Raw genomic sequence first — 27408 nt, forward strand, 5'->3', positions numbered from 1 at the left:
GCCTACTAAAGTGTTATGGTGTTACAACAAAATGCCTTTATCCAACTAGTACCACAGAAGTTCACTGGTGGCGGTAAGCCTCACCATTAGTTTGAGAAACAGCAGATAGCACAGGAGACCAGATTTATGGCATAGCATGTTACTTTATAAGAGACTCTCCCTGTGATTCCCTCAAATCTTAAGAGTGGAGTAGTTCTTTCATGAAAACAGATCTTCGGTCATCTCCTTGTAAATGCTATGGAGGGCAGCAGCTGCTCGAAGGGAGACCTTCAGCCTTCCGATTTGGATGGCCTGGTCTCCAGGGCTCACAACTGTGGAATAGGATAAAGATGTTAGACAGTAGCAGTGTTCCATTTACACACGTTTGTTTGTTTGTTTGTTTGAGACAGTTTCTCTGTAGCTTTGATGCCTTTCCTGGAATTCACTCTGTAGCCTAGGCTGGCCTCAAACTCAGACATCTGCCTGGCTCTGCCTCCCGAGTGCTGGGATTATAGGTGTGCGCCACCACCGCCCGGCTCCAATTATAGGAGTTACCTGCCTCATTTCATAGGAAAGTGAAACTATTATAATGTGATGTGCACACATGAGGAAAAGGTTAAGGTGCTTTGGAGACATAAGGAGCACATAAGCCAGAATAGAGAAGAAAGGGTTTTTAGGGCTGGCCAGACAGCAGGTCAATCCTCAGAACCTGCATAGTGGCAGGCAAGAAACTGACTCCTACAGATTGTCCCCTGAGATTCACACCTGTGTACATATACATAATAAACGTTAAAAACAAAATAGACCTTTTTTTCTCCACTTACGGGGATTGAGTCTAGACAAGCATAGACATGTTCCACAATGGAATACATATAGCTGTTGGGGAAAGACTTCAAAAGCATTTGTCCACCAACTTTACAGATAATGATGTCAACAGGTTAAAGTTACACATGAGTGAGTATTTTCTCTAAGCGAATGGAACTAAGAAGTATAGAACTGTATTACTAACTCTCTAGTTCTTGCTCCAGGACATCTCTTCCAGTTTCAAGTATCTGCCACAGTTCAAGGTACGCATAGCCGACATCTTGACACTCTTTCTTTTCTTCATCCAGAGGATCACTTACCACTGTAAATTTTAAACTGAAAACAAATAAAGAGGAATCCATTTAATTCAGCCTGTTTTCAAACTAAGATACCGTTAAAGTTACAAACATGTGTAATCCCACTCTGGAGCAGAGGCAGGCAGATCTCTGAGTTCAAGGCCAGCCTAGTTTACAAAGTGAACCCCCCCCCCAAAAAAAAAAGTAATCATGGAGTTTGGAGAGGTGGCTAAGGGAATAAAGCATTGGCTATTCTTCCAGAGGACCTGGGTTTGACTCCCAGCACCCACCTACCTGCCTTACAGTCATCACTCCAGTCCCACCTGCTGCCTCACAATCATCTAACCCTCCAGCAGATCTGACAGCCTCTGTGGGTACTCCACGTGGCACACAGACACGGGCTGAATACCCATACACATAAAACAAAAATGGAGAAGTAATCACAAATAATAGTGTTTTCCCTGAATCTGAATCCCATTCCCTGCCTCCCTCCTTTCTAAGGAGCCAGAAGTCAGGAATCATTTTGGGGAAGGGTTAGGCATCTGTAGAAGTCTGGACAACTTTTGGGAGTTGGTTCTCTATTTCCACCATGAGTATCCTGGGGATTGAACTCAAGCAAGCACTTTTATCCATTAACCTGCCTCAGCCTTTTTGAGACAATCTCATGAAGTCCAGGCTGGCCTGCAACTCACTACATAGCTATCCAAGACTGGCCTCCTGACTCCACCTCCCAAGTGCTATGGTTGCAAGTCGGCCGTCCCTCCTGGCTCTTACATTAATCTTCGAAAAGCAAGTGCTGCTAATTGTGATGAGACAGCAGGAATGGGGCTGAAAACTCAAGTTCTGAAAGGATCTGAAAGATCATGCCCCTACCTGAAGCAGAGCAGCACACTGGCCGTGAGCTGAAAGAGTATACTGACTTCAGACCCCAAGTCTACAGAAAGCCAGGGTACTGGCATTATTGTGGGCTAGTAACAAGATCAAGTGCTGTGGATAACTTCTGTCACTCTTCAACGAGCATTCAAGCAACACAGCAAAGACCACAGAGTCAGAAGTGGGAGCTGAGATTCCAAAGCTGCTCTGACATACAAGGTGCTGTCTGCTGTACCATACTGGTCCAGACACCACAGGCAAAGTCAACTGAAAGCCAACAGCAAGTAGAAGAGAGTAAAGAAAAGCAAGGTTTTTTAACAGCCAAAGGAAGAGGTAAACAGACACGCAGACAAACGCCCATACACATAAGTAAAAGGTTTATAAAACTTGGTGTTTGTGCACCACATACATGCATGGAGCCTGCGAGAGGCCAGAAGAGGGCTTTGGATCCCCTGAAATAGAAGTATAGATGGTTGTGAACTGTGGTGTGAATACTAGGAATCGAACCTGGGTCCTCTGAAAGGGCAACCCAGTGCTCTTAACTGCTGAGCCATCACTCCAACCCCACACATACAATTTTTAAAGTATTTTTTTTAAATACAAGTATAAGCCGGGCAGTGGTGGTTCACACCACTGAAAGACCCCAGCACTCAGGAGACAGAGAGAGGCAGGCGGATCTCTGTGAATTTGAGGCAAGCCTGATCTACAAAGCGAGTTCCAAGACAGCTAAGCCTGTTAGACAGAGAAACCATCTCAAAAAAAAAAAAAAAAAAGAAGTATAAGATGGGTATTAGAATGGCACAGTATTGGTGTGCACACAGTACTTCTGTGTATGTGAGAAGTTCGTTAAATTACCTTAGAATATCCAAATGTTCTGTCTGCCCCATGTAGGACACTATCAGGATTCCTATCATTGCTGTCACCCCCACACAAGTCCCTACCACAGGTGAAATACAAACTAAACCTAAAATAACTGAATGGGCAGTCAGATACATAAAGTTGACTCAAGTAGATAGGAGATTCATCAAGAGAAAAATTATTACAGTATTAGCATTAGCGCAAAACTAACCTCAAACTTTGTAAATCCTATCTGAATATCTGCATTGTCAATGTGAAATGGCTTACCATCCCGCATCAGGATCTTGAGCATGCAGCATGGCAAACAGAAACTGTCTTCTGCCTTGTTGTTCCACTGGGTCCAGGTCTATCACTGATAGGTAAAAGAAAACCAAAGAGTAGAGGGATGAGTCTCATGGTACAGTGTTTGCCTAGTGTACAAGAGGCCCTAGATGGGGAAAGGCTATTGTATTGCTATTTGCATACAGGACTCATGACTGATAAATCCTACAGTGATACAAAGCAAACAGGCAAAGGAGGCCTACAGGTTGGCTCCCTGTTTCATAAGATTTTACTGCAAATAGCTAAAATCCAGCTGGTCATAGTGGTGCACGCCTTTAATCCCAGCACTAGGGAGGCTGATCTCTGAGTTCAAGGCCAGGCTGGTCTACAAAAGCAAGTTCCAGGACAGCCAGGACTGTCACACAGAGAAATGCTGTCTTAAAAAAAGAAAATAGACTGTCACACAGAGAAATGCTGTCTTAAAAAAAGAAAATAGCTCAAATTGGAGCTGGAGAAGTGGCTCAGAGGTGAAGAGCATTGAGGTTCCAAGCTCAATTCCCAGCACCCACATGGTGACTAACTACTATCTGTAACTCTTTCCAAGGGATTCCAACACCCTCTTCTGACCTCTCCAGGCACTGCATGCATGTGATGAACAGACATACATGTGGGAAGAATACCCAGGTGTGAAATAAAAATAAATCTAAATAAAATTTTAAAAGGAAATAGCTAAAATCATCTGTGTGCATACAATCTGTGGCTGCCTGCGCGCGCGCGCGCGCGCGTGTGTGTGTGTGTGTGTGTGTGTGTGTGTGTGTGTGTGTGTGAAATATCAAATATATTGGGCTATGTATCAATCAATAGGAAGGTAGAAAAATGGATATCATGCCTGACGCAGAGGAAGGGACGTAGCACTGCAAGAGTTAATATCTATACTAGAATAACAGAAATAATAAAAGTTATGACCCAGTTGTGTGGGAGTGAAGAACATGGATGTAGAGTAGCATAGCTTAAAATTTTTATCTGAGATAGGAATATCTACAATTAGTTTATCATAGAATTGCAGTGCAAATAGTATTTAGATAGATTAGTAAATTTAAAAAATAGCCGAAAAAGTTAAAAAGCCATTACAGAGAGTTCAGTCATGGGGTAGGGGTAGAAAGAGTGATTTATAGAGACACTGTAGAATAAATGACTACTTAATTAAAATCTGTTTTTCAGGCTTACTTGATATTTTTTAAGCCATATGCATAGACTTCTTTGGTAAATATGATAACTAGGGGAAATGAGTGGATTCACCTCCATCTTGGAAACTCAGAGTAGCTCCGATCCCAACAAATGTCTGGTTGCCTCCTGTGCCCACTCACCATGCAGGGGAGCTCACCCTTACTAAAGTGGAAGTGGATTTCTTCTCCTGCCCTCGGTTTCCTCAGGGACATCGGAGTCTCGGTCTCAGATAGAGGCAGATCATAGAACTTGTACTCCACATACACCTGCTGTATATTCTCGTCAGACATGACTTCAGCCTCTGGGCAGAAGGCCAGGGAGACAATCTCAATGCACATCTTCTCTGAATCCTGAGATGGAAATATTGATTTCCTAAAGGTTAATGGGGCTGCAGTGTTAACACAATACCCTCTAGAAACTCATCATGGCACACTGTATGATGTCATTTACTGGCAATTCACAGGCAGAGCGGTTACCAACAGATAACGTGACGAAACTGCCAGAGTCACTGGGAAGTTTGTAAAGAGACTCCTGTTTCTATCTCCTACCGAGTCGTTACTCCAAGCCAGCCTTTCCTGGCTCTCTCCACAAAGAATGAAGAAGCTGGGGGTGAAGGTTCACTGGGGAAGCCCAGGCAGGAAGATCCTGATTGGGCTGTGTAATGAGATCTTATCTTTCACACACACACACACACACACACACACACACACACACACACACACACTAGGCTGGGCATGGTAGCACGCGCCTTTAATCCCAGCACCTAGGAGGCACAGACAGGTGGATCTCAGATCTTGGCCAGCCTGGTCTACAGAGCAAGTTCTAGGACAGCCAAGGCTATACAAAGAAACCCTGTCTGAAAAAAAAAAAATAAAATTTAAAACACACACACACACACACACACACACACACACACACACACACACACACGAAGGATAAAGAAAAGTGATTTCTGAAAAGATGGATTTTTGGCTTTCTCAGTGAAACCCACACCAGCATTTTCCCGTGAGTTACGGCAGCTTCGGTCACTAAAGAGCTCAACTTAGACACGTGCCAAAGAGGAGGCCACCAGGCCACCACACAGCATCTGCTCTGCCTCAACTCCATTTCAAAATCACTGTCACACCATCCTCTCTTTCCGTTGTTCTTTGTCTACAGTGGCCCGAGAGCTGTCGGTTAGAAGACTGGCATTTGTCTAGTTTCCAAAAGTATACAAATGAACACAAGCCCCTCCTGCAGTGTGGCAGCCAGCCAACGTCAAGCCCTGGTACCCTTCCACCAGGGAGGGTCTGTAAGCCTAAGCACCAGCCCCTACCCTTTCCAGAAGCAAGTGAAGCTTCTGTGTCTTCAGAGAAATGCAGCGGGCACAACCTCCCAGTGAGTCTGCATCCCGGTCACACGGGCTGCCTCTTCAAAACGACGTGTTTGCCGTTTTCTTCTCAGTGACTCACACAAGGTAACCACTGGCTTCTTTCTTTCTCACTACCACTTTTCAAAATGAAAGACTACGCTAAGAGAGATTAGAGGGAGGCGAGATGGCTCTGAGGTCAAGATCAACTGGCTGCTCTTCCAGAGGCCTCCGTTTCAATTCCCAGCCGCCACATGCTCGGAGCTGCCCGTAACCACAGGTTCCAGGGGACCTGACTCCCACTTCAAGCCTCCAGTGGCGCCAGACATGCATGTGGTACACAGACATACATGCAGGTAAAGCACCTTCACACATAAAGTAAAAATAAATCTAAAAAAAAAAAGGAAAGACAAAGCAACAGAGAAGGACATAACAGACTAGAACACGGTTGTTGAGACTGGCCTGTGTCTCACTCTGAGTTTCTCCACGTTGTGTAAAACAGTGGCTTTTTCAGGTAGGCCCCTGCCCTGAGAGACTCCATTTTTGAGGTTGAAAGACAACTGTGCACCTTCGTGGACATGTGACTGGCACCATCTGTCCAGTACTACCCACGTGGCACAGACTGATAAGGGATAGAAAGGAAGCCACCCTATATATGAATTTATCAAGGAAAACTGACTCTCTAGGAGCACATGAGCACATTAAAAGCAGGTCATGAAACCAGGCCCGAGGATTTATCAGAAATGCCAGACTGAGGAAACGTAGCTCTCTCATCTGAGCCCCATAAAGGAAGGACAAGCCCCACCCGTCCTCTGACATCTGACAGCCTGATGTAAATGTCGGGACTGGCAGGCTACGAATTCATGAATTCCCGACTGTCCTAGGGGCTTCTGCTTGGCTCGGTCCCTGCCGTGTGAGGCGACCAATCCACTTCAGTTGCTGTCAGCCTGTCACCCTCCTGAACCTGTCAGCCATGCATCTGCCTGTCCTTCACCTCACTGCCGCAGCTCAACCCCACAGTGCGGCCTGACTCCACAGCAGCAGCCACGGCACTTGTCAGGGACGCCCAGGAGCTTTGTCACCTTACGGCCACAGAGGCTCCGTCGGTGTCGCTTACCAGCTTCTCTGCTCTGAAATGTCTTGAATTTTGCTGTGGCCTCTTGACCCTTTACAATCTTTGAAGTAATTCATAATGTGTGGTTTGAGAGTTAATATCAATGATCGACACTGGAATAAAAGAACCTGTGCTCTCCCCCACAAGGCTGTCAAGGAAAGTATGACTGTCTGGGAAATTGTTTCTATTGAAACTGATGCCTGGTGTGAATTTGTTATTCAGTGAATTCTGAGCCGGGAGGTGGGTGTCACACACCTTTGATCCCAGCACTTGGGAGGCAGAGGCAGGCAGGCCTCTGTGAGTTCAAGGCCAGCTTGGTCTACAAAGCAAGTTCCAAGACAGCCAGGGCTACACAGAGAAACCCTGTCTTGGGGGGTTGGGGGGGAAAGGCACCTGCTTGTGACTCTTCTGAGAAGCCTACACCCATGTTCTGTTTTATTCCTTTCCTGAGTCCCTTTCTCCTTCAACAAACTTCAGTCAGCTTCATATTCTTTTCTGTGCTGAAGCCACTGATCCTGATTTTGCCTACATGAGGTCTGTGCCATAGCTCCTCGGGCTGCTGCTGCTGCTGCTGCTGCTGCTGCTGCTGCAGTAAGACTTAGACATTACTACAGGTAGTAGTCTCCTTACTGTGCAGTCTGACACTTCTTGTATTTCATCAACCTGTTCTTAACAACAACAAAAAGGGGTGGGGGGAGGGGACAGTGAGATGGCTCAGCAGGTAAAGGAGGGCACCAGCTGCCAAGCCTGGCTACCTGAGTTCAATCCCTGGGACACACATGGTAGAGAAGGACCACACCCTCAACGACTGCAGGTTGTACTCTCATACCCACACACATGTAGTGGCACACACGCTCAGGTGCACACAATGAATAAGTAAATGTCATTTAAATTTTTATTTACTATTTACACATCTCTCCAGTCTTGTACTCAAATCACTTATTTGACTTCCTTACCTTTAGTACAAAGGTCATCATTTCCTTTTAGCCCAGGCTGGCCTTGAACTCTTTGTGGAGAGGAGATAACCTTGGACCTCAGTTCCTTCTGCCTCCATCTTTCAAGTGCTATGATCACAGGCAAGAACCACCACCAGGACTTCATGCATTCTGGATAAGGAGTCTATCAACTAAGACAGACTTCCGGTCCCTTCATTTCTCTTTGAATGCCTACTGCCTGTTTTCTGTAGCCCTGCTTCTAACTGTCCTCCTCCTTCCCCTCTCCCATCTAGCTCAGAAAGCAGTGGAAATTTTTGAAAGCAAGTGTTGAAGGACTAGGAGTTACACATATCCTTAAGGGGCAGATAGATGGAGGGGGAGCCACAGCTAGACAGAAAAGTTGTCAGACTTCCAAGACGGCAAACATGTAGCTTCTTCCTCACCCTCCTCTCCTGAGTCAAAAGCCTAGCAGCAGGGCAGCAGAACTTGGCCGTTTCTGCCATGTAGTTCTGGATTTAGAGTCAAGAAGGACAAAGGAAGGGGGCTATGGACTCTTCCACCATGGCTAAGGAAAGCTGCTGAGGCCAGGCGTGTGTCAGGGGAGTCCCTGTACCCAAGTCTGGAGAGGCCATTGTGTGAAGCTGTCCAGGTGAAGCCTGGATTCTCCTGGAGACCCCAGGATGCTGGAGATGCCACAGCCATAGCACAGCTGAGCCAAGAAGAGCGGCAGACAGGGCGTGGAGCCAGCCCGAGGAAGAAACGGGCTGCTGTCAACAAAACTGGAAAGAGTGGGAGGTATGAAGAGCCATCTAAGAAGCCCTTTGACATCAGGCATAGAGATACAGAACATGGAGCTTGCCCTGCAGGTCTTCTGCCTTGCTTTGGTCCAGTCTTTCCATACTGTGCCCCATCCCTCCCTTTGTAGTGACAATCTATTGTATGCTGAAAATACGTAATTTGTTTTTTTACTTTTATAGGGGCCATAGTTAGAGGTTTCCTTAAGTCTCAGAAGGGACCTTCGACTTTGGACTTTGAAATTGTTGAGACAGGATAGAGTGTCAGGACTTTTGAAGCTGTACTAAATGCATTTTTGCATTATGATACGGCTACAAGCCTATGGGGGCCAGGCAGTGGGATGTGGCAGTCTGAATGAGAATGGAACCCATAGGCTCCTATGTTTGGATGCTTGGTCCCCAGTTTGGGAATGTTTAGGAAGAATGACCTTATTGGAAGAGATGTGTCACTGGGGGTGGCCTTATAGGTTTCAAAAGCCCCCCTCTCTCTCTCTCTGCCTGCAACCCGGGGATCAGGTGTGAGCCCTCAGCTGCTTCTCCAGCACCATGCCTGCCAGCCCACTGCCATACCCCACCATGATGTTCATGCACTAACCCTCTGAAAGTGTAAGCAAGCTCCCAGTTAAATGCTTCTATTAAAAAAAAAAAAAAGCCTGCCGGGCGGTGGTGGCGCACGCCTTTAATCCCAGCACTCGGGAGGCAGAGCCAGGCGGATCTCTGTGAGTTCGAGGCCAGCCTGGGCTACCAAGTGAGTTCCAGGAAAGGCGCAAAGCTACACAGAGAAACCCTGTCTCAAAAAACCAAAAAAAAAAAAAAAAAAAAGCCTACCAGCTTAAAATGAAGGCCTGGTGGGCTTTTTCTCCCCTCAGCAGGAGCTTTCTGCTGATAGACCACCAGGCAAGTTCAAGGCTAGATCATGGCATGCTTAGCTCAAAACTCGGGACCTATCAGCCTCCCTGTCTTTGTTCAAACTGACCAACCCTAAACTAGGGGCAGGAGATGAAGAAAATGAGCCATAGACATGTCCACAGGCCAATCTGATGGAAGAACTTATTGAGGTGGGGTTCCCTCATTGCAGACAACTCTACTTTGTGTCAAGCTGACAAAACTTAACCAGTACAGGGAGTCAAACAAGTGTGGGTCGCTCATGCCTGTAATCCCAGAACTCAGGAGGCTTAGGCCAGGCTGCCACAAAAAAGTTTGAAGCAAGCCCAGGCTTTGGTGTGAGCTTAATGATAGGAATTCCAGCCTCGCCCCCATGATCGCCCATGCCCCAGGGGGACACTTAGTCATTTCCACCTATTCCTTTCCGGGATATATATCCTACATAACCCATGCGCTGTGTGGTCCCGTAAGTTGTGTGCGGCATGACCACGTGATCTATGCGCATGCGTAGAGTAGTCACGTGGGCTGTGTGGGCATGCTGGGGTGGTCCTTAAAAGGCAGATCCCATGTCCCCTCCCCCTCTTTTTCACGTGTCCTTTCAGCAGGCCTGAACACATTTGTCCCTTTCTCCTTTCCTTAATAAAACTCTTGTTAGTGGGTTTTGTTGTGTTCTGTGACTTTTCTTCGAAGGGTAAGAACACTGCTAAAATCAACACTCCTGTCTCAAAGAAAACAAGGAAAGGGACCGAGCCGCCACTAAGATGAGCATCCCATAATCACTTATAAAAAGAATGAGCAACTGCGAGGATTTTTGTGAGGTAATGATCATTCAGCATGAAAGTTCCATCAACATTACCCAGTAGACTGCTGTCTAAATTAAAGGTGATGTACCACTCTAATTGGATATTGATTATCAGTTAGGAGCAAGGAATGAGCTGGGCATGGTGGCGCACACCTTTAGTCCACTCAGGAGGCAGAGCAGGAGCATCTCTGTGAGTTCCCAGGCCAGGCGTGGCTACATAGTGAGACTGTCTTAGTTTGTCACTTTTCTATTACTGTGAAGAGACACCATGGCCAAGGCAACTCTTATAAGAAAAAGCATTTAATTAGGGGCTTGCTTACAGTTTCAGAGGCTTAGTTCGTTATCATTATGGCAGAGAGCCTGGCAACAGACAGGTGTAGTGCTGAAGAAGTAGTTGAGAGCTACATCCTGATCCGCAAAAAGAGAAAGAGTGGGCCTGGCATGAGCTTTTGAAACCTCAAGGCCCACCCCCACTGACACACTTCCTCCAACAAGGCCACACCTCCTAATCCTTGTGATCCTTTCAGACAATTCATTCCCTGGTGACCAGGCACTCAAATATATGAGCCTATGGGGGCTGTTCTTATTCAAACCACCACAGAGAACCTGTCAGAAGGAGGGGGAGGAGGAGGAGGAGGAGGAGGAGGAGGAGGAGGAGGAGGAGGAGGAGGAGGAGGAGGAAGAAGAAGAAGAAGAGCAGAAGGAAGGAAGGAAGGAGGGGGGTAGGGTCAAAAACTGCAGAAACTGAAGCATTTCTCTGAGCCTTTCACGAAGAATCCCTTCCTTTCCTGCGGTCTCCATCTCCTACAGGAAGTCTGCTCACCTGAAGAACGGCCTCAACTGATCTGGGTGTGAACAAGGCCACAGTGAAGGACATGAGTGGCCAGGGATCCAAACAGGACAGAGAAGCGCTGCACTCGGTTGCCGTTCACATCAAGATAAGAAAACACTTTCATCGCTGTAGCAACAGACTTCCTGTTCACCAGGTAACACTTTTCACGCAACTTGCATTCCTCAAGGGGCTTTTTGAACCTGGATTTGAATCTCGCATGTGTAGCCACTAAGCACTCTGCTACTAGCGACCCTTCTCTAACAGGCCATGGTTACCCCAGGTACTTACAGCTTTAGGACACATCTGAGATTGGGGGGTCACTATGACGTCATCACTGTCGGGGGTTTGTGTTTCACTGGCTTCAGAAGCTTGTCCAGAGGATGCTTGGTCTGCCAGAGGAGAGGCTACATTGCAGAACACTTTCAAAACACCTCCTCCACTCCACACCGAGTCAGTGCCCACACCAGTTCCCACCTGATCACGTTTACTTCAGATTCAAACTCTGCACTTCGAAGGTTCACTCACTCAGAAGTCTGTTGTCACAGGGTGCATTTCGGGGGTGGGGGTGGGGGTGGGGAGAAAAGGATGACCGGGAAAAAAGGAGAGAAGAGGGCAGTGGAGGGAAAGGGGGAGAAGGGAAAAGAAAGGAAGGTATAGGCTGGAGAGACGGTTCAGTTACAAGCACCGGCTCCTCTTCCAGAAGACCTGAGTTCAATTCCCAGTGCTGGCAGGGCAGCTCTCAACCATCTGTAACTCCAGCTCTAGGATGACCTAACACCCGCTTCTGATTTTTGTGGCCACCCCATATCATGTGGTACATAGACATACATACATACATACACACAAAATAAAATTTTAAAAATTAAAATGTATATAAAAATGAAAGAAAGTAGGCAGGCAGGCTAGTCTCTTTAGGGGTTTGAAAAAAACAACACCACGAAGGAAAAGCAAGCAATGTGGTGTGTGTATGCACACGCACGTGCATGTGTGTGGGTGGTATGTGCGTCTGTGTGTATGTGTGTGTGCACGTGTGTGTGCATGTGGTGTGTGCGTATGTATTACCACCCTCTGCTCATCTCACATGTGACTGCCACACTCTTCTCATGAATGAATGTGCCCTTCTGCTGCAGTAGATCTTTGTGACTCCTTCAACTAAAACTATAGTAGAGAAAGAGACATGATGGTGTGTGACTGTCATCTCAGCCCTTGGGAAGTAAAAGCAGGGGAATCAGGAGTTCAGGGTTATCCTAAACTACATAGTAAGTTCAAGGCCAGTGTGAGCTACATGGGGCTTTCTCTTTTAAAAAAAATGCACATGTGATTTTGTTTTGTTTTTTTGTTTTTTTTTTTGTTTTTCGAGACAGGGTTTCTTTGTATAACTTTGGAGCCTGTCCTGGAACTCATTCTGTAGACTAGGCTGGCCTTGAACTCACAGAGATTCTCCTGCCTCTGCCTCCCTAGTGCTGGGATTAAAGGCATGCGCCACCACCGCCCAGCTGCTTTATTTGTTTTGTTTTTTGTTTTTTTGTGATTTTTAATGTTAATTGTCAACAGACAGAATCACCTGAGAGATGGACATTTGGTCTGCTCTGTGGGAAATTATCCTGATTGACATGGGAAGACTTCCCCTCCCCTAGTGTTTTAGTTTGGGTTTTTTTTTTAGAAACTCTGTAACCCTGGCTGGCCTGGAACTCATCATGTAGACCAGGCTGGACTAGAACTCACAGAAAGCCACTTGCCTATGCCTCCTTCTTGAGTGTAGGTATTAAAGGTGTGCACCATCATCCACAGCCTAGGGTAAAACTTACGTTAAATGTGGATAATACCAGTCCCTGAGCTGGAGATCCCACTTTAATTACTCCATATAACATTTTTTAAAGGATTTATTTATTTATTTATTTATTTATTTATTTATTTATTTATTTATTTGGAATTGGTTCTCTACTTCCATCTTGGTTTTGATGCAGGGTCTCACACAAGAGAAAATTAAGGGGCTAGAGAGATGGCTCAGCAGTTAAGAGCACATGTTGCTCTTGCAGAGGACCTGGGTTTAATTCCTTGCACCCATATGGCAGCTCACAACTACCTGTAACTACAGTTCCAAGAGACCTGACACCCTCTTTTGACTTCTGAGGCATGCATGAGGCACATAGACATATGTGAAAACACATTTGCATGCATAAAATATGAGTAATAAAATGTTATGCTATGCATGTAGATATAATCTTCCATATATGTCTGCATACCATGTGAATGAATGTCTGGTGTCCACAGAGGCCAGAAAGGAATATGCAGTCCTCTGGAACTGAAATTCCAGATGGTTGTGAATGGTGAGAGTCAACACAGAGTCCTCTGGAAGAGCAGCCGGGACTCTTAACTATGAGCCGTCTCTCCAGCCCAGCCTGGCTCTAGGTTAGACGAATCGCAACCTCACAAGTGAACCAGTAACAACCCTCCAATGTCTTTGCAGACATTATTTACTGAGCTCTAGGGAAACTTGACATATTACAAGTACTAGGAAACTAAGCTAGCTTGCTAGCAGGCTAGCTATAAACGTATAGAAAGGTAATTTCCTTTGAGAATTCAAGCCTGAATTGGCCTAATTTCTCACGCTTGTGACATAAGAAAGAGGAACTGAAACACTAATTTTCCATTAACTGTTTATCACGGTCTGGCGGTTTGAATGAGAATGGTCCCTACAGGCTCATAGGTTTGGATGACTGGTCCCCAGTTGGTGACACCATTTTGGAAAGATTAGGAGGTGTGGAATTGTTGGAGGAGGTGTGTCACTGGGGACAACTTGGAGGTTTCAAAAGACTCAGGCCATTCCCAGTGTTTCTCTCTGCCTCATGACCGTGTCTCAAGATGTGAGCTCTCAGCTACTTCTCCAACACCATCCCTGCCTGCCTGATGCCGTGCTCCCCACTATGATGGTCATGGACTCACCCCCAACAAACTTTTTTTTTTTTTGTAAGTTGCCTAGGTCAGCCAGGCATAGTGGCATATGCCTTTAATCCCAGCACTTGAGAACAAAGGCAGGAGGATCTCTGTGAGCTCAAGGCCAGTCTGATCTACAGAGTGAGTTCCAGGACAGCCAGGGCTGTTACACAGAGAAACCCTGCCTTGGGAAAAAAAAAAAAAAGAAACAAACAAACAAACAAAACAAAAAGTTTCCCAGGTCATAGTGTCTTATCACAGCAATAGGAAAGTAACTAAGATACACCATAACATAAAAATCAGTAAATAATTTTAGAAAATAAATCAGGAGCTGGGGGGATGGCCCAGTGGTTAGGAACACTCATTCTTCTAGAGGTCCTGAGTTTAGTTCCCAGCACCCATATCAGGAGGCTTCAGAGGATTCCACGCTTCTGGCTTCCACAGGCACCTGTACTCGGGATTCACAAGCACATACCCACCAGCAGACACATACACTGACACATAATTTTTTTTTTTTTTTTCGAGACAGGGTTTCTCTGTGTAGCTTTGTGCCTTTCCTGGAACTCGCTTTGGAGACCAGGCTGGCCTCGAACTCACAGAGATCCGCCTGGGTCTGCCTCCCGAGTGCTGGGACACCACCACCACCACCACCACCACCCCCAGCCACTGACACATAATTAAAAGTAATAAAAATAAATACTATAAAAAGAAAATAATTAAATTGTGAAATAGAGAAATTAGATCTTAGAAAGACAATACCATTTACAGAATACGAGGGATCCTCCTGTCTCAGTGCTGAATGGGATAACGGCACTTTCACTTTCTTGACCTGATTTTTAAAGCCGTCATCCTCAGACGTCTTGAGCCCTGAGAACTTCCACTCAGTGTAGTGCACCTGCTTCAGAGCAAGGACAGTAGTGTTATGTGAGTGGCATAACATCTTACCTTTCTTTCTCAATGCTAGCCTTTCTGAACTTTAAAAGTTCAGGCCCTTTTAAAGGAATGCTTAGTGTAGTGTTAGTGCTCTAAGCCTCGGTTACAGTGTGCATAGCATTAAAGTGCTGGGTTAAGTTACACTGACAGGAGGTGACCATCCGGGGCTTTAGAAACTCACGTGGAAGCAGCTTGGAGGCCCTGTGGCCTTCCGGACTTCCCTGCTCCTCCCCTCTGATGGCCGCATGTGCTCTGCTCTCCGGAGTCTCTGGGGGCTTACCTGCAGCGTGTTTCCATTCAAGACATTACGGCTCAGATATTCCATTCGGTTCTTGCCTTGGACATTTGTTCTTTTGCTGTGTTTTCTTCTTGAGTAGCATGCAATCTGACGTTCTTTTTCCCTCCTTTCTGCTGTTGGAGAGGATTTTCTCTTCACTTGACCATCCTGGGTGGGAATCTCTGTAGATACCATCTGGTCCTGAGTAGACGAATCAGAGACAGACAGCCTTCAATGACAGCAGCTCAGCATCTGGTTTGCCTTCTCTCCTGCCCTTGCCCCTCGACACAGGAAAGCCTGATGATCTGCTCCATCAGGAGCTTCTAGATTATATGTGATTACACATGGTACTCATAGAAGGAATTTCCTTTACTCCAGCCCTGAGACGGTTCTCTCCAATTGGCTTCACAGCGTGTGTAGAGAGGTCCGCTGTCCAGGGAGTTCTAAGAAGTCAGTTTACCTGGGGAAGGTAAGGGGCCTGTTCTTCTGTGCTTGAGGCCTCAGAGTCGTTTTTGATGTCCTTCTCTGTCTCATCTTCCGGTTCCAGGACCTCTGGGGGCAGGTAGTCAGACTCCCAATCTAGCTGCACTTTGATAGATCCGTTGGACTTCTCCGAAGAGTCCGTGAGATTAAAATCACCTTAGAGACACAGAGAAACTGGTCACACCTGGTCTCATGAGATAGGCTAGTGATTATTTATGAGCATCATTTCTATTTCTTCCCACTTAAAAATTCACTGCATTTGTTAGTCATTTATTAACATACATTAAAATTCATAACATATACAAAATTAACACCAAACCACAGTGTAGCGAGAGTGTCACAGGGGAAGACAGGCATGTCCCAGTTTCAGAAAGAGATGCTCAGAATGTGCATGGAGAGGAGTGCAGCTTGCCTGTCATGGTGACTGTGACAGAATCATCTTCACTGTCACTGAGTACTTACTATGCTGTGGCCGTCTCCAGAAAACTACCACCTATGCAAGTGGTACCAAGAAAAGGAGCAAAGTGGCTTCTTCCCGAATGATAGGCGCTTAGTAGATAGCTTGCCTCTCCTCTCAGGCAGAGGTGTCAGATCTTGTCTTGTAAAGAACTATGATACTGGCCAGAGAGAGGCCTCACACACTTCCAAGGGCACTCAGAATCTTGTTAAATACGGTCGACACCGCTTATCCTGACTGTACTGCCTAGTGAAAGTCTAGAAATCACTGCCTCAACTCTCTCCGGACAGAAGCCAGACTAAGCCTCTCCTAGGTGTACCCCCACAACCCCGAGTAAGCAAATAAGGAAGGTAGAACAGAGCTCAGCCTAGGTGTACCCCCACAACCCCGAGTAAGCAAATAAGGAAGGTAGAACAGAGCTCAGCCTAGGTGTACCCCCACAACCCCGAGTAAGCAAATAAGGAAGGTAGAACAGAGCTCAGCTCAGGACCATGGAAGTCTGCCTTTGCTGTCATCTGCCATGGTCACCTCTAATGTTTTAATAGCAATGAGTTTTGCTTAGATCTCTCATCATGAACCGGGAAACAAGTCTTTAAACAAAGGCGAGTACTAGGGAGCATGGAAGATTTTTTTGTTTGTTTTCAGGGTTTTTTTTTTTTTGGTGAGACAAGGTCTTCCCACACAGCCCTGAGTGGCCGGGAACACACTATGTACTTCAGTCTGTGCTCTGCCTCCCAAGTCCTGGGATTCAAGGCAGAAGACACCATGTTTAGAATAAGGTTTTCAGAGACAGAGGCATGGGATGTGGGCTGCGGGTTGAAGCTCCTTGGAAATTTTGACCGTGCAGCTGCTCAGAGCTGAAGCTCATGTTTTCACACAAGCGAGGCAGGTACTCTTTGTTCTGTTGCTCTTGATAATATCCCAGAGTCCTTTCAGAGTTTAGGAGAGATTGTTCCGGGCCGACGCGTCTCAGCAGGAAGAGGTGCTTAGCACCCAAGTCTAAGGACTTCAACGCAATCTCCCGAACTCACAGAAAGATGGAGGGAGAGAACGGACTCTGCAAAGTTGTCCTCTGTCCTCCGAGTGCCCACGGTGGCATGTTCCCTCACAGACTCACTGCACGCATGCACATGCATAACAAAAAGGATGTTTTTTTTAAATGGAAGAGTGACTATTCTAAGCAAGTAAGCAAAGAAAGTTGAGTAAGGGGCTGGAGAGATGGCTCAGAGGTTAAGAGCACTGGCTGCTCTCCCCGAGGTCCTGAGTCAATTCCCAGCAACCACATGGTGGCTCACAACCACCTGTAATGAGATGCACGCAGGCAGAACACTGTATACATACTAAATAAATCTTTCAAGGACAGGGAGGTGACACCGGGGAGAGCACCCGAAGGTGCAGCGCCCACCTTTGATAGATTTGTTTTGTGCTAGAGGCAGCAGGGGCACGTGAGCTCGACCAAGATAGAAGCCAGGCTCCGAGTCTTCATCATCGAAAACGTACACAGACAGGGCCTCCCGCCTCAGATACTGGTCCAGCTCAGAGGTCGCGAGCACTGGGAACAGAGCCTGGTCTTTAAAGTATGGATTGTTGCTGGCCGGGATGATGGTGGTGTCGTGGTCAGGAAAGGTGAAGAAGCGATACATGACATACGGGCTGGGTTGAGTCCCCAGCCATCGACTCCGGAGGCCGCAGCACCTGGTGATCTCAATCCGCAGTGTGTTCCGAGGTGTCCGCGTCTCGGATCTGGACTGGAAAGATGTTGATCTTGGACTCAGGGCAGCCTGAGACGCTGTTATAGGGCAGCCCACGGAGGGGAGAAGGATCATGACCTAGAAACCTATTCTGCCAGGTCATGAGGAAAAGCCCAATGGCCATCATCTGCCTGTCCCTGGCTCTGGTGGCTGCAGGGGCAAGCTCATCCTCAGGCTTACCCTACTGAATGATAGAGAGAATGAAGCTAGGTTTGATCCCAGTTCCCACATGGTAGGACAAGAGAAAGGACTCCTACATGTTGTCCTATGACCTCACCAAGCTCGCTAAGATGGACACAGCCGGAGGGAACTGCCAGGCCAGACACCTAGTAACAGTGTGACAAGTGCGACTTGACTTTGAGAGAAGGGTGGAGTGGGAGCTCTGGGGATTGGAACTGATTCTGAGTTTCCCTTGTTGGGAAATTGCGACAAACCTGCCCGACTCCAGTACCTGAAGGCGTAGCCCTCCACAGACCGCCTCATATCAGTGCCAATCACTGATTGTGATAAAAATTACAATTACAAAAAGAGAATGATAGAGAAAAGCTGATGTGTTCACAACAACGAGAAGTATCTAACCCTGGGCATGAATTCATTTCTGCTCGAGTTTAACCACGGGAAGAATCTGGACTGGCTCTTATGTAGCAGTTTTTCACATTCTCGAATACTCATAGGGGGTGGGAAAGCAAGTCCTTTTCAGGGGCCACCTGGCTGATGACATGAGACGCATGAGTACATCTTTTTTCTCACCTTATTATCCTTCAGGGCCTTCCAAGCTCCAAGCACATTGACTGACAGGTAGGCCTGGGCTTTCTTTTGCTTATTGCTTGCCTGGAAGCTGGATTTTAGGGGCAAGCACAGTCTCATCCAGTACTCTAACACCCCCAAGTCTTCTCCACCAGCTCCTGAATAGCAAAAAGCATGAAAGGCATGGAGAATAGAGTGTCGTAAAAGTCAAGAATAGAACAGAAGCCAGGCTGGTGAAATGCCTGACATCCCAGCACTCCAGAGGCTGAAGCAGGAGGATTGCCATGAGTCCAGGGCCAGGCTGGGGGCAGAGGATGGAAAAGGGAAACTACCAGGGTGCAGCTCCAGGCTTTGACAATTTCTTTGTTTTCCCGAAGCCTCTAGTCCTAAGCACTACAAGAAGCCAAAAGCACTTACCAGTAAGTGTGGCCAAGCCATGGACTTTCTCCACGGTCTCTAGCACCTTGTCAAATGAAATCCATCCAGTTGCAAGGATATGATGCTCACTAGTCACGGCCTGATGGAGATCAAGCCGGACTGAAGTTCCTTGAAGGTAGTGCAAGAAAAGGGGATCTGTCTGCACCACAAACTGGGAGGTGAAATCATAGAGGGGCTGTGGCCCAGTAGAGAGGGGAGTGCAGTGGGTTTCGAAATCATAGAAGGAGTAAGTGCAGAAAGTCGTAGGCTGTGTGTCTCCAGCCTGCACAAGAGCAGCAGGGGTCAGGAAGGCCTGGTGGATGTGCACTTCCAAAAGATTCTCATTTCGATGCAGCAGAGAAAGGTCCACTTCGTCCTCACCTCTGTGGGCTGGCCGTGGCTCCAGACACACTGACGGCTGCCGAGTGCCGTAAGCAACGTCCTTGAGCTGCTCTACGGGGGGAAAGAAGGCTGCCTATGCGTTAAAAGGTAGAGAGCTCATCCTCGGGGTATGGAGGGGAAACGGGAGGAAACTAAGTCGTGGAAGTCCAAGCTGAGATCATTTCAAGAGAACACAGTGACAACCAGAAGCTTTGAATTCTAAAGGCCAAATGACCACTGCCTGCCTCATGGGAAAGGCAAAGTGAGGGCCTGAGAAGTGACCACCGCAAGCCATCTCACAAATGACATCGACTCACATCAAGGTCCTATGGATGTGTAGGCTACCCTAAAAGAGAAGCATCGGAAACATAAACCGTGTTTCCGAAAGATTGCTGTGTCAGCCTTGGAGAGAGTCAGAAGTGACAGACAGCGTTTTTCACAGCATCCCTGGCCACCTGGAAAGCCTGCCTAGGTAGAGCCAGCCAGCTCAGTTAGAAGAGGGCTCCTTGTTCTCTGGTCAGACGTTGATTTCATTACAAGAGATCAAGAAATCTACTTTGAAATCAAAGGGTGATGAGTTCAAATGTAAGAAAGGAAACTTACAGGAAAGAGGTTGAAAATGCTGCCCATGGGATGCAAGACTTGGAGGCAGACCTGAATCCACATATCGTTGTCAAGGCCAGCCAGTCAGAAACCTTTTCAGATGTAGGCTACTTCACACTGGCAACATCTGAATCCCTACAGTGTGAATACCTTACTTGAAGAGTTAAATCTAGCCTGGTGGCGGTGGCATTCGCCTTTAATCCCAGCACTTGGAGGCAGAGGCAGGCAGATCTCTGAGTTCAAGGCCAGCCTGGTCTACAGAGTGAGTTCCAGGACAGCTAAGGCTACACAGAGAAATCCTATCTCAGAACAAAAAAAAAAGAAAGAAAGAAAGAAAAAGAAAAAGAAAATTAAATCTATAGACTAAAAATGTTCTGGGCATATCAGAATGTTGATTTATTTATTACTGATTCATTTGTTTGTTTGTTTGCTGCTCTTCCAGAGTACCTGAGTTTAGGCTTCCACGTCAGGTGGCTCACAACTGCCTGTAACTCCAACTCCAGGGCATCCAACATTCTCTTCTGGCCTCTGTGGGCACTGGCACACATGTGTATATATTTCCACACAGACATACAAGCATATATGTAAGTAAAACTTAAAACTAAAGCTTTTAAAAAGTTTTACTAAAATTAAAACTAAAAATAAAAAACTTAAAATGTTTAACACAATGGGATGTGGTGGTGGCTGGGGAGATGGACCAGGGGATAAGAACACTGGTTGCTCTTCCCAAGGAACTGAGTCTGGTTCCCAGTACCTGCAAGGCAGCCAGCTCGTAACTGTCTGAAACCCCAGTTCTATTGGACTGACACCCTCTTCTTCAAATCTTTGCAGGCACAAACATGGTACACAGACATACATGCAGGCAAAACACCTATATAAATAACAAATGTTTAAGGTTTTTTTTTTTTTTTTTGCTTTTTATGCTCTGCCAGGATATATGTATATGTACCACATGTGCCCATAAGGACAGAGGAGGTTGCTGGATCCTCTGGAACTGGAGTTACAGATAGTTGCTGGCATCCATGTGAGTTCTGGGAACTGAAGCCAGGTCCTCTGCAAGAGAAACAACTGCTCTTAACTGCTGAGCCATCTCTACAGCCCCCCCACAATGTCTTCATGTTTAAAGGTGGGCAGGGGCGAGGCGGTCAAGATGGCACAGGAGGTAAATGTGCTTGCTGCCTAGCCCAAGGACCTGAGTTCGATTCTGTAGAGCCTGCATGATGGAAAGAGAGAACCAGTTCCTGCAGGTCGTCCTCTAAGCCCCATAAGTGTGCCACGTCACACACACACACATACACACACACACACACACACACACACACACACACAGACACACACGAGGAGAGAGAGAGAGTAAATAAATGCCTTTAAAAAGAAAAATAAATGTGGTGGTGAATGCCTGTACTCTCAGTATTCAGGATACAGGCAGGAGGATTGCAAGTTTGAGACCGGCCTAGATTACATAGCAAAAGTCTCAGGATCAGTGGCACACACCTTTAATCCCAGCACTCGTGCAGGAGGCAGGAGGATCTCACTGAGTTTGAGGCCAACCTGGTCTACAGAGAGAATTGTGGGACAGCCAGGGCTACACAGAGAAACCCTGTCTCGAAAAAAATCAAAAAGAGAAAAAAAGAAAGAAAAAAAAAATACAAAAAGATGTAATACAGAAATTGACTAAATTAGCCGGGCGGTGGTGGTGCATGCCTTTAATCCCAGCACTCAGGAGGCAGAGCCAGGCGGATCTCTGTGAGTTTGAGGACAGCCTGGTCTACAGTGCGAGTTCCAGGGCAGGTTCCAAAGCTACACAAACCTTGTCTCGAAAAGCCAAAAGATAGATAGATAGATAGATAGATAGATAGGTAGGTAGGTAGGTAGATAGATAGATAGATAGATAGATAGATAGATAGATAGATAGATAGATAATTTGATATAACTAAATATAATATGTTTAAACTGACATTACACAATGCAAAGCTAATAGCCTTAACATACAAGGGAAGTACAAATCGGCTTGACGGTGGTGGCTCATGCCTTTAATTCCAGCACTCGGGAGGCAGGTGGATCTTTATGAGTTCAAGATCAGCCTGGTCTACAGAGTGAGTTCCAGGATAGCTAGAGCTACACAGAGAAACCTGTCTCAGAAAAGAGAGAGAGAGAGAGAGAGAGAGAGAGAGAGAGGAGAGAGAGAGAGAGAGAAAGGAAGAAAGGAAGAAAGGAAGAAAGGAAGAAGGAAATTAAACAACTAAGTGGTATACATGGAAAAGCTACTCTGCCTTGGCAGGGGTCAATTAAGTGAAAGCGGATAGCCTTCAGACGGAGGTAAGGGTGTTTACCATGAGATAGACCTTGAGTCTGAGCCAGGACTCAATCCAAGGGGGGACTGCCTTTTTATTTGGCAGCAGCCTCACTGAAGTCACCCTGGTGTGGTAAGCCCCACCCACCTCCCTGTACTGGAGTGCTATGCTCAGGAGAGAACCTGCTTGTGACAGACTCTCTTGCCCGGAGAATCCACTCCACAGTGGCTCCTCGTAAGCGACTTCTGTTCTGCTTTAAATGTCAGACTGTGGTGAGCTGGGTGTGGGTTAAGTCATCTCTCCCCACACTGAGCTATTACAAAGCCTGCTCCTGGACACTCGGGGCGAGACCAGTCCCTGTTCCAAAGTGACTATACTACGTAGGAAGAACCTGAATAGGAAATAAATGCATTGGGTGACACCTCTCTGCCTCTGCTAACATCCTTAAATCGCAACAGAGATTTTTAGAGAGAAAGAAAGACAGGAAATGAGTGACAGAGATCTGTCACCGGGCAAGAACCATCTTAGGAGCTGACAGGACTGGGTTGAAGAAATGGCAGAGAGGGAAGGAGGGAGTCACCCTTAGTGACACTCTCCCAACCTGCCCGGAAGCACCACTGGCCCTGTGGAAATTCTCCAGAAAAAAATCAGAGACTCACACTGACCAGATAAAGAAAAGGAAGTCACAAGCCATGTATCAAAACCACCTAGACAGAGGAACAAAGCAGGAGAGTGAGTCAGGCGGGTCACTGTTAGTCACGTGACATCACCCAAGATGAAAACAAAGTGCTAAGACTTGCCAGATGTTGGAAGGCCGTGGCTTCTTAAAATACCTTCCAGCTGCTTTATGCGGCTGTTCTTGAGGTCTAGGAGGTGATTCAGCATCTCCAGTTTCTCTTGGTGGTCCCTGTTTTCGTTATCAGCCTTTGTCATCATCGCCTCCAGCTCGTCCTGCAACAAAATTAAAGCTGAACTTTTCCTTTCAGTGGCACAGAACCAAGGAGCCCTGGCTTTAAAACTGGACCTTGCTGGGTGGTGGGGAGGAGACCACCACCTCCTCAGCAGGGTGGGTGTGACCCAGGAAGAAAGCTAAGGTTTCCCCGAGAACCCTCACGCCCAGTTACACTTGCGGCACCCAGAGGTGATTATTTCCCTAGGACTTTGGGGAGAAATGAACCCAGAACCTTAGCACTTGCCATTTCATGAGCTGCCCCTTAGCTGACCTCTAAGGCCAGGGTGCCTGGGCATGTGTGGGCGAGCCCTCAGGTTCTTCCACCTAGGCCTTGCTGGTTTCCCGGTGTGGGGGGGTGGCTCCCATATGCCCAGCCTCCTGTCCCTTTCCTAAACCACCTTTCCTTGCACCTGATAACACACGTTGATTTTGCGCTGCAGAAGGAGCATGTCTCTGGTCTTTTCTAGTTCCAGTGTGGTCTCTGCATGCGACACTTGCAACTCGCTTAGCATCTGGGACAGGTTGTTCTCATCCTGAGCGTCTGGGTCACTGGACTACAGAGCGAAAACAAGAATAAACAGGACGGGTTCGGTGGCGACCGGCTCTCTAGAGCAGCTGTTGAGAGCTGTAAAAGGCCAGCAGCAAATTTCCTCCAGAAGGAACGTACCAGGGCTCTCTCCTCCCCACCCGGGGCCTCAGTCAGTGTGTTCGTGAGCGATAGGGTTTATACGGTTTTCAAACGGCAGTTTGGAGGCTGGGGAGCCGGGCTCCGGGGATAAAGCACTCGCTGTGCAAGTCTCATGACTTGAAAGTGGAAGGGGAGAAGCACCTCCACAAGGCTGTCGCCCTGACCTCCACACACGCACCGTGGCACATGTGCTCACACAAACTTGTGCTACGCACACACGGAGCTATAATGAAGGAAACCAACACGGCAGTTTGCTCTCCGGTAGATCATTTCAAGTTCGAGTCTAAAGAGTCTAGGGACAGGAGACACGGCTCAGTGCTTAAGAGCACTGCCTGCTTTTTGCAGAGGACCCGGGTTCAACTCCCAGAACCCACATGGCAGCTCACAACTGTCTGAAACTCCAGTTTCAGGGATTCAATGTCCTCTTCTGACCTCCGCAGGCACCACACACGTGTGGTACACATGCATACATGCAAGCAAAGTACTCTTATGCATAAAGTAGAAATAAATCTTTAAAAACTAGACAAAAGGACTGGATAGATGCTCAGTGATTAAGAGCACTTGTCGCTCCTGCAGCGGGCCAGGGTTTGGTTCCCAGGACCTACCTGGTAGTTCACAATCATCCATAACACTCCAGTTCTAGGGAATCTAACGCCTTCTTCCGACCACCCTGGGCCCTGGTACACACATGGTGCAGACACACATGCAAACACAATACCCATATACTAAATAAAATAAATAAATCTTGTTTGACATGCCAATGAACCATAATGGAGCATCTACCTCCTTTGAGCTGTAAGGCATAGGGGTACTGGGTGGGGCTCACAAAACTCTACCTCCTGTCAGCCTCCTCAGAGTCCTGTCCCTTTAGTTTTTCCCTGCCCGAAACCTTCCCGCAGAGTCACTTGTTTACCTCTCTCTCATCTATGTGTTGGAACAGAGTGGGCAGAGTAGCCAGTCCAGACAGCTCTTCTGGAGACGGAGACCGGGGCATTGTGGTTATTGACTCTTCTTCCTGTTCATCCTGGTAATAGATGTTGGTGATTTCAAGCTTCAGATCTTCACCTTGAGCTGCTGACAACAGGAATCCGGAGACTTGAAATCAGTTACTGACAACCATGGAGTTGAATCTAGTGTGACATGGTGAAATCATGCTTTGCTCCAAGGCTTCATTTCAGACAGAAAAGCAATTCCCTCTTGCTGACACAAAAGGACCTCGAGCCTACTGACTCCGTTATCTGAGGTGGCACTTGTACTTCTAAGGTAAAATCAAGAAGGTAGACGAAGACCCAAGGAATTGTGGGATGGAGAGGGAAACGAGAACAACACGACAGTCACTCGACTGCCTGGGACAGGCCAACTGTACTTTTGGGAAGGGCTAGGGAGTTGTGGGGAGGGCAGGTAATGCACATGATGAAGACCAGGGTCTTATGCATTCAAAGGCACTCTACCAACTGAGCTACATTCCCCCAGTAAACATTACTTTTTTGATAGCCCAATCCAAGCCAGTCTGTCACCAACTTCATCCCACTGTGACTTCTGGCCATTTGCTCTCTGTATCCCCCATCTCCATACCCACCCTGACTGGAGGGAGGTTGGGAGTTATGTGTATGTCTCAGGAAAGGGAGGCCACTGACGTTCAGGGTGCAGAGCACTCAGGGGCATCAGAGAAGTCGCATGAGAATTCCTCGGACCTTATAAGACTCAGTTTGTACTTTATGCATACTGCCAGGTGCTTGGCGTTATGTTCCAAAGCTTTCTTATTTTACGGCTTCTGCATGAAGGCTCTTTTTTTTCTTTTTTCTTTTTTGCTCTGTTTGTTTGAGACAGGGTTCCTCTGTGTAGCCCTGGCTGTCCTAGAACTCATTCTGTAAACCAGGCCGTCCTCGAACTCAGAGATCCAAAATGTGTGCACCATCCCTACCCGACATGAAGGCTCCTTCTTGTCCCTTTGTTTTGTCTGAGACAGAGTCTCCCTACGTAGCCCAGGCTAGCTTCAACTCTCGATCCTCCTGCTATGTCCTGGAAGGCAAAGGTAGGGCCCCTTTTGTCCTTGTGTTGTGTTTCTTTGCCTGTACTTTCTCATTTGAATATACTAGGATCTAAAGAAAAATTGGAAAACTTATCCAGCAGGAACTGAGACCATATGAAGAGGACAGTCTTCCTGACATTGTTTAAAAGCTTTTTAAACAACTATCTCATGGCCGGGCAGTGGTGGCGCATGCCTTTAGTCCTAGCACTCAGGAGGCAGAGCCAGGCGGATCTCTGTGAGTTCGAGGCCAGCCTGGTCTACAAAGCGAGATCCAGGACAGACACCAAAACTACACAGAGAAACCCTGTCTCAAAAAAACCAAAAAAAAAAAAAAAGTGGGTGGTTAGTGGCAGGAGCGGGTGACAGAGCCTGTGGCAGATCACTGGCCTAACGTGTGTGAGGCCCTCCGTTACATCCCCAGCACCAAACCAATCGGGAAAAGAGACAGGAACTAAAACGGTAGTAGAAACCCAGAAAGCTATCAATAGTATAATTCGATCCTCAATTTTAGACATCAAAACAAAATAAAAAACAATGAGTGATTTTTTTTCCACTCATCTCAGAAATGACCAAATTCAAAACAAACAAACAAACAAGCAAAAAACAGAGAAATGCTCTCTTGTGCGCTCTCTCTCTCTCTCTCTCTCTCTCTCTCTCTCTCTCTCTCTCTCTCTTTCCTTTTGGTATTTTGAGACAGGGTCTCACTAAGTAGCCCTGGCTGTCCTGGAACTCACAGAGATCCGCCTGCCTCTGCTTCTTGAGTGTTGGGATTAAAGGCATGTGTCATCATCATACTGGGTGAGAAATTTGTTTTTAGCAGTTACCATGTCTTCCTGGCTAAATAAGACCTCATTGCCCACGTTTTAATTCTAGTTACTGATGACCCACAAAATACAGGGTCATGTGGGGACAGGAGATGTAAAGACCCATGTTCCCATCTCCCAAGCCGGACGCAGAGGGCACTTGCCCTTGAGAAAGCTCTTTCAGGCCTGACTCACCTTTCACGTTGGTTGCCTGGAGGAAGATTTTTGTTCCCTCCAGCCCAGCGGCAGCGCCCGGTGAACAGGCTTGCTGTGGTAGCGGCTCCCTGGGGAGCTCACTGCTCCAGTGAGGCGGCTGACTGCTATCCAGCATGCTGAAAAGTGGAGGCACGGTGTCAGGTGACCCCTCAAAGGGGTACGCCAAGGCGTCTTTGTTACACAATTTCAGCATCCCTGGGACCTAGTTGATCATTCCTTTCTCCACATGGTTTTTCTGCCCCGGCTTTATTTGTAACTGTCATTTGCCAACTGCTTTGGAACTTTTGGGTGGCATTAAGGAGTTGCTCAGTGTCTCTTCTACTTAAGTCTCCAGGGTTCCACTATGCTGGCGCCCCAATCATTCAGCTCTCAAGGAACTTCTCCAACATGATGGCTTTCTTTAGGCACCCCGTGTGTTACTAAGGCATG

General features: G+C 47.0%; 1 protein-coding gene across 3 annotated transcripts; it reads right to left on the reverse strand.

Annotated features, from left to right (window-relative positions):
• Positions 1-123: 123 nt before the first annotated feature.
• On the reverse strand, positions 124-27408 carry Rpgrip1 (RPGR interacting protein 1). Of its 3 annotated transcripts, XM_059273672.1 has the most exons (15): positions 26959-27408; positions 24842-25002; positions 23651-23794; positions 23089-23239; positions 19011-19463; positions 18597-18751; positions 17501-17843; positions 15616-15794; positions 15159-15356; positions 14705-14843; positions 11297-11397; positions 4456-4648; positions 3078-3162; positions 989-1119; positions 124-311 (listed from the first exon to the last, which is right to left on the reverse strand). In XM_059273672.1, exons 1-15 carry the CDS (start codon positions 27170-27172, stop codon positions 199-201), a joined length of 2760 nt encoding a protein of 919 aa, XP_059129655.1. In that variant the 5' UTR covers positions 27173-27408; the 3' UTR covers positions 124-198. The 3 variants fall into 3 exon arrangements, with proteins under 3 accessions (XP_059129655.1, XP_059129653.1, XP_059129654.1); XM_059273670.1 differs by lacking the exons at positions 17501-17843; positions 18597-18751; positions 19011-19463 and having other exon boundaries at positions 26959-27279; XM_059273671.1 differs by lacking the exons at positions 17501-17843; positions 18597-18751; positions 19011-19463 and having other exon boundaries at positions 24842-24999; positions 26959-27276.

The sequence above is a fragment of the Peromyscus eremicus genome, chromosome 9, assembly GCF_949786415.1.
Source record: "Peromyscus eremicus chromosome 9, PerEre_H2_v1, whole genome shotgun sequence".
NCBI classification, from domain to species: Eukaryota; Metazoa; Chordata; class Mammalia; order Rodentia; family Cricetidae; genus Peromyscus; species Peromyscus eremicus.

Coding starts and splice junctions, on each gene's coding strand:
- Rpgrip1 (XM_059273672.1), bottom strand. CDS start 27,172: ATGCTGAAATTGTGTAACAAAGACGCCTTGGCGTACCCCTTTGAGGGG. Junction 17,844..18,596: donor AGGCCCTGAAGGATAATAAG/GTGAGAAAAAAG, acceptor ACATCTTTCCAG/TCCAGATCCGAGACGCGGAC. Junction 3,163..4,455: donor CCACTTCCACTTTAGTAAGG/GTGAGCTCCCCT, acceptor TTTACCTATCAG/TGATAGACCTGGACCCAGTG.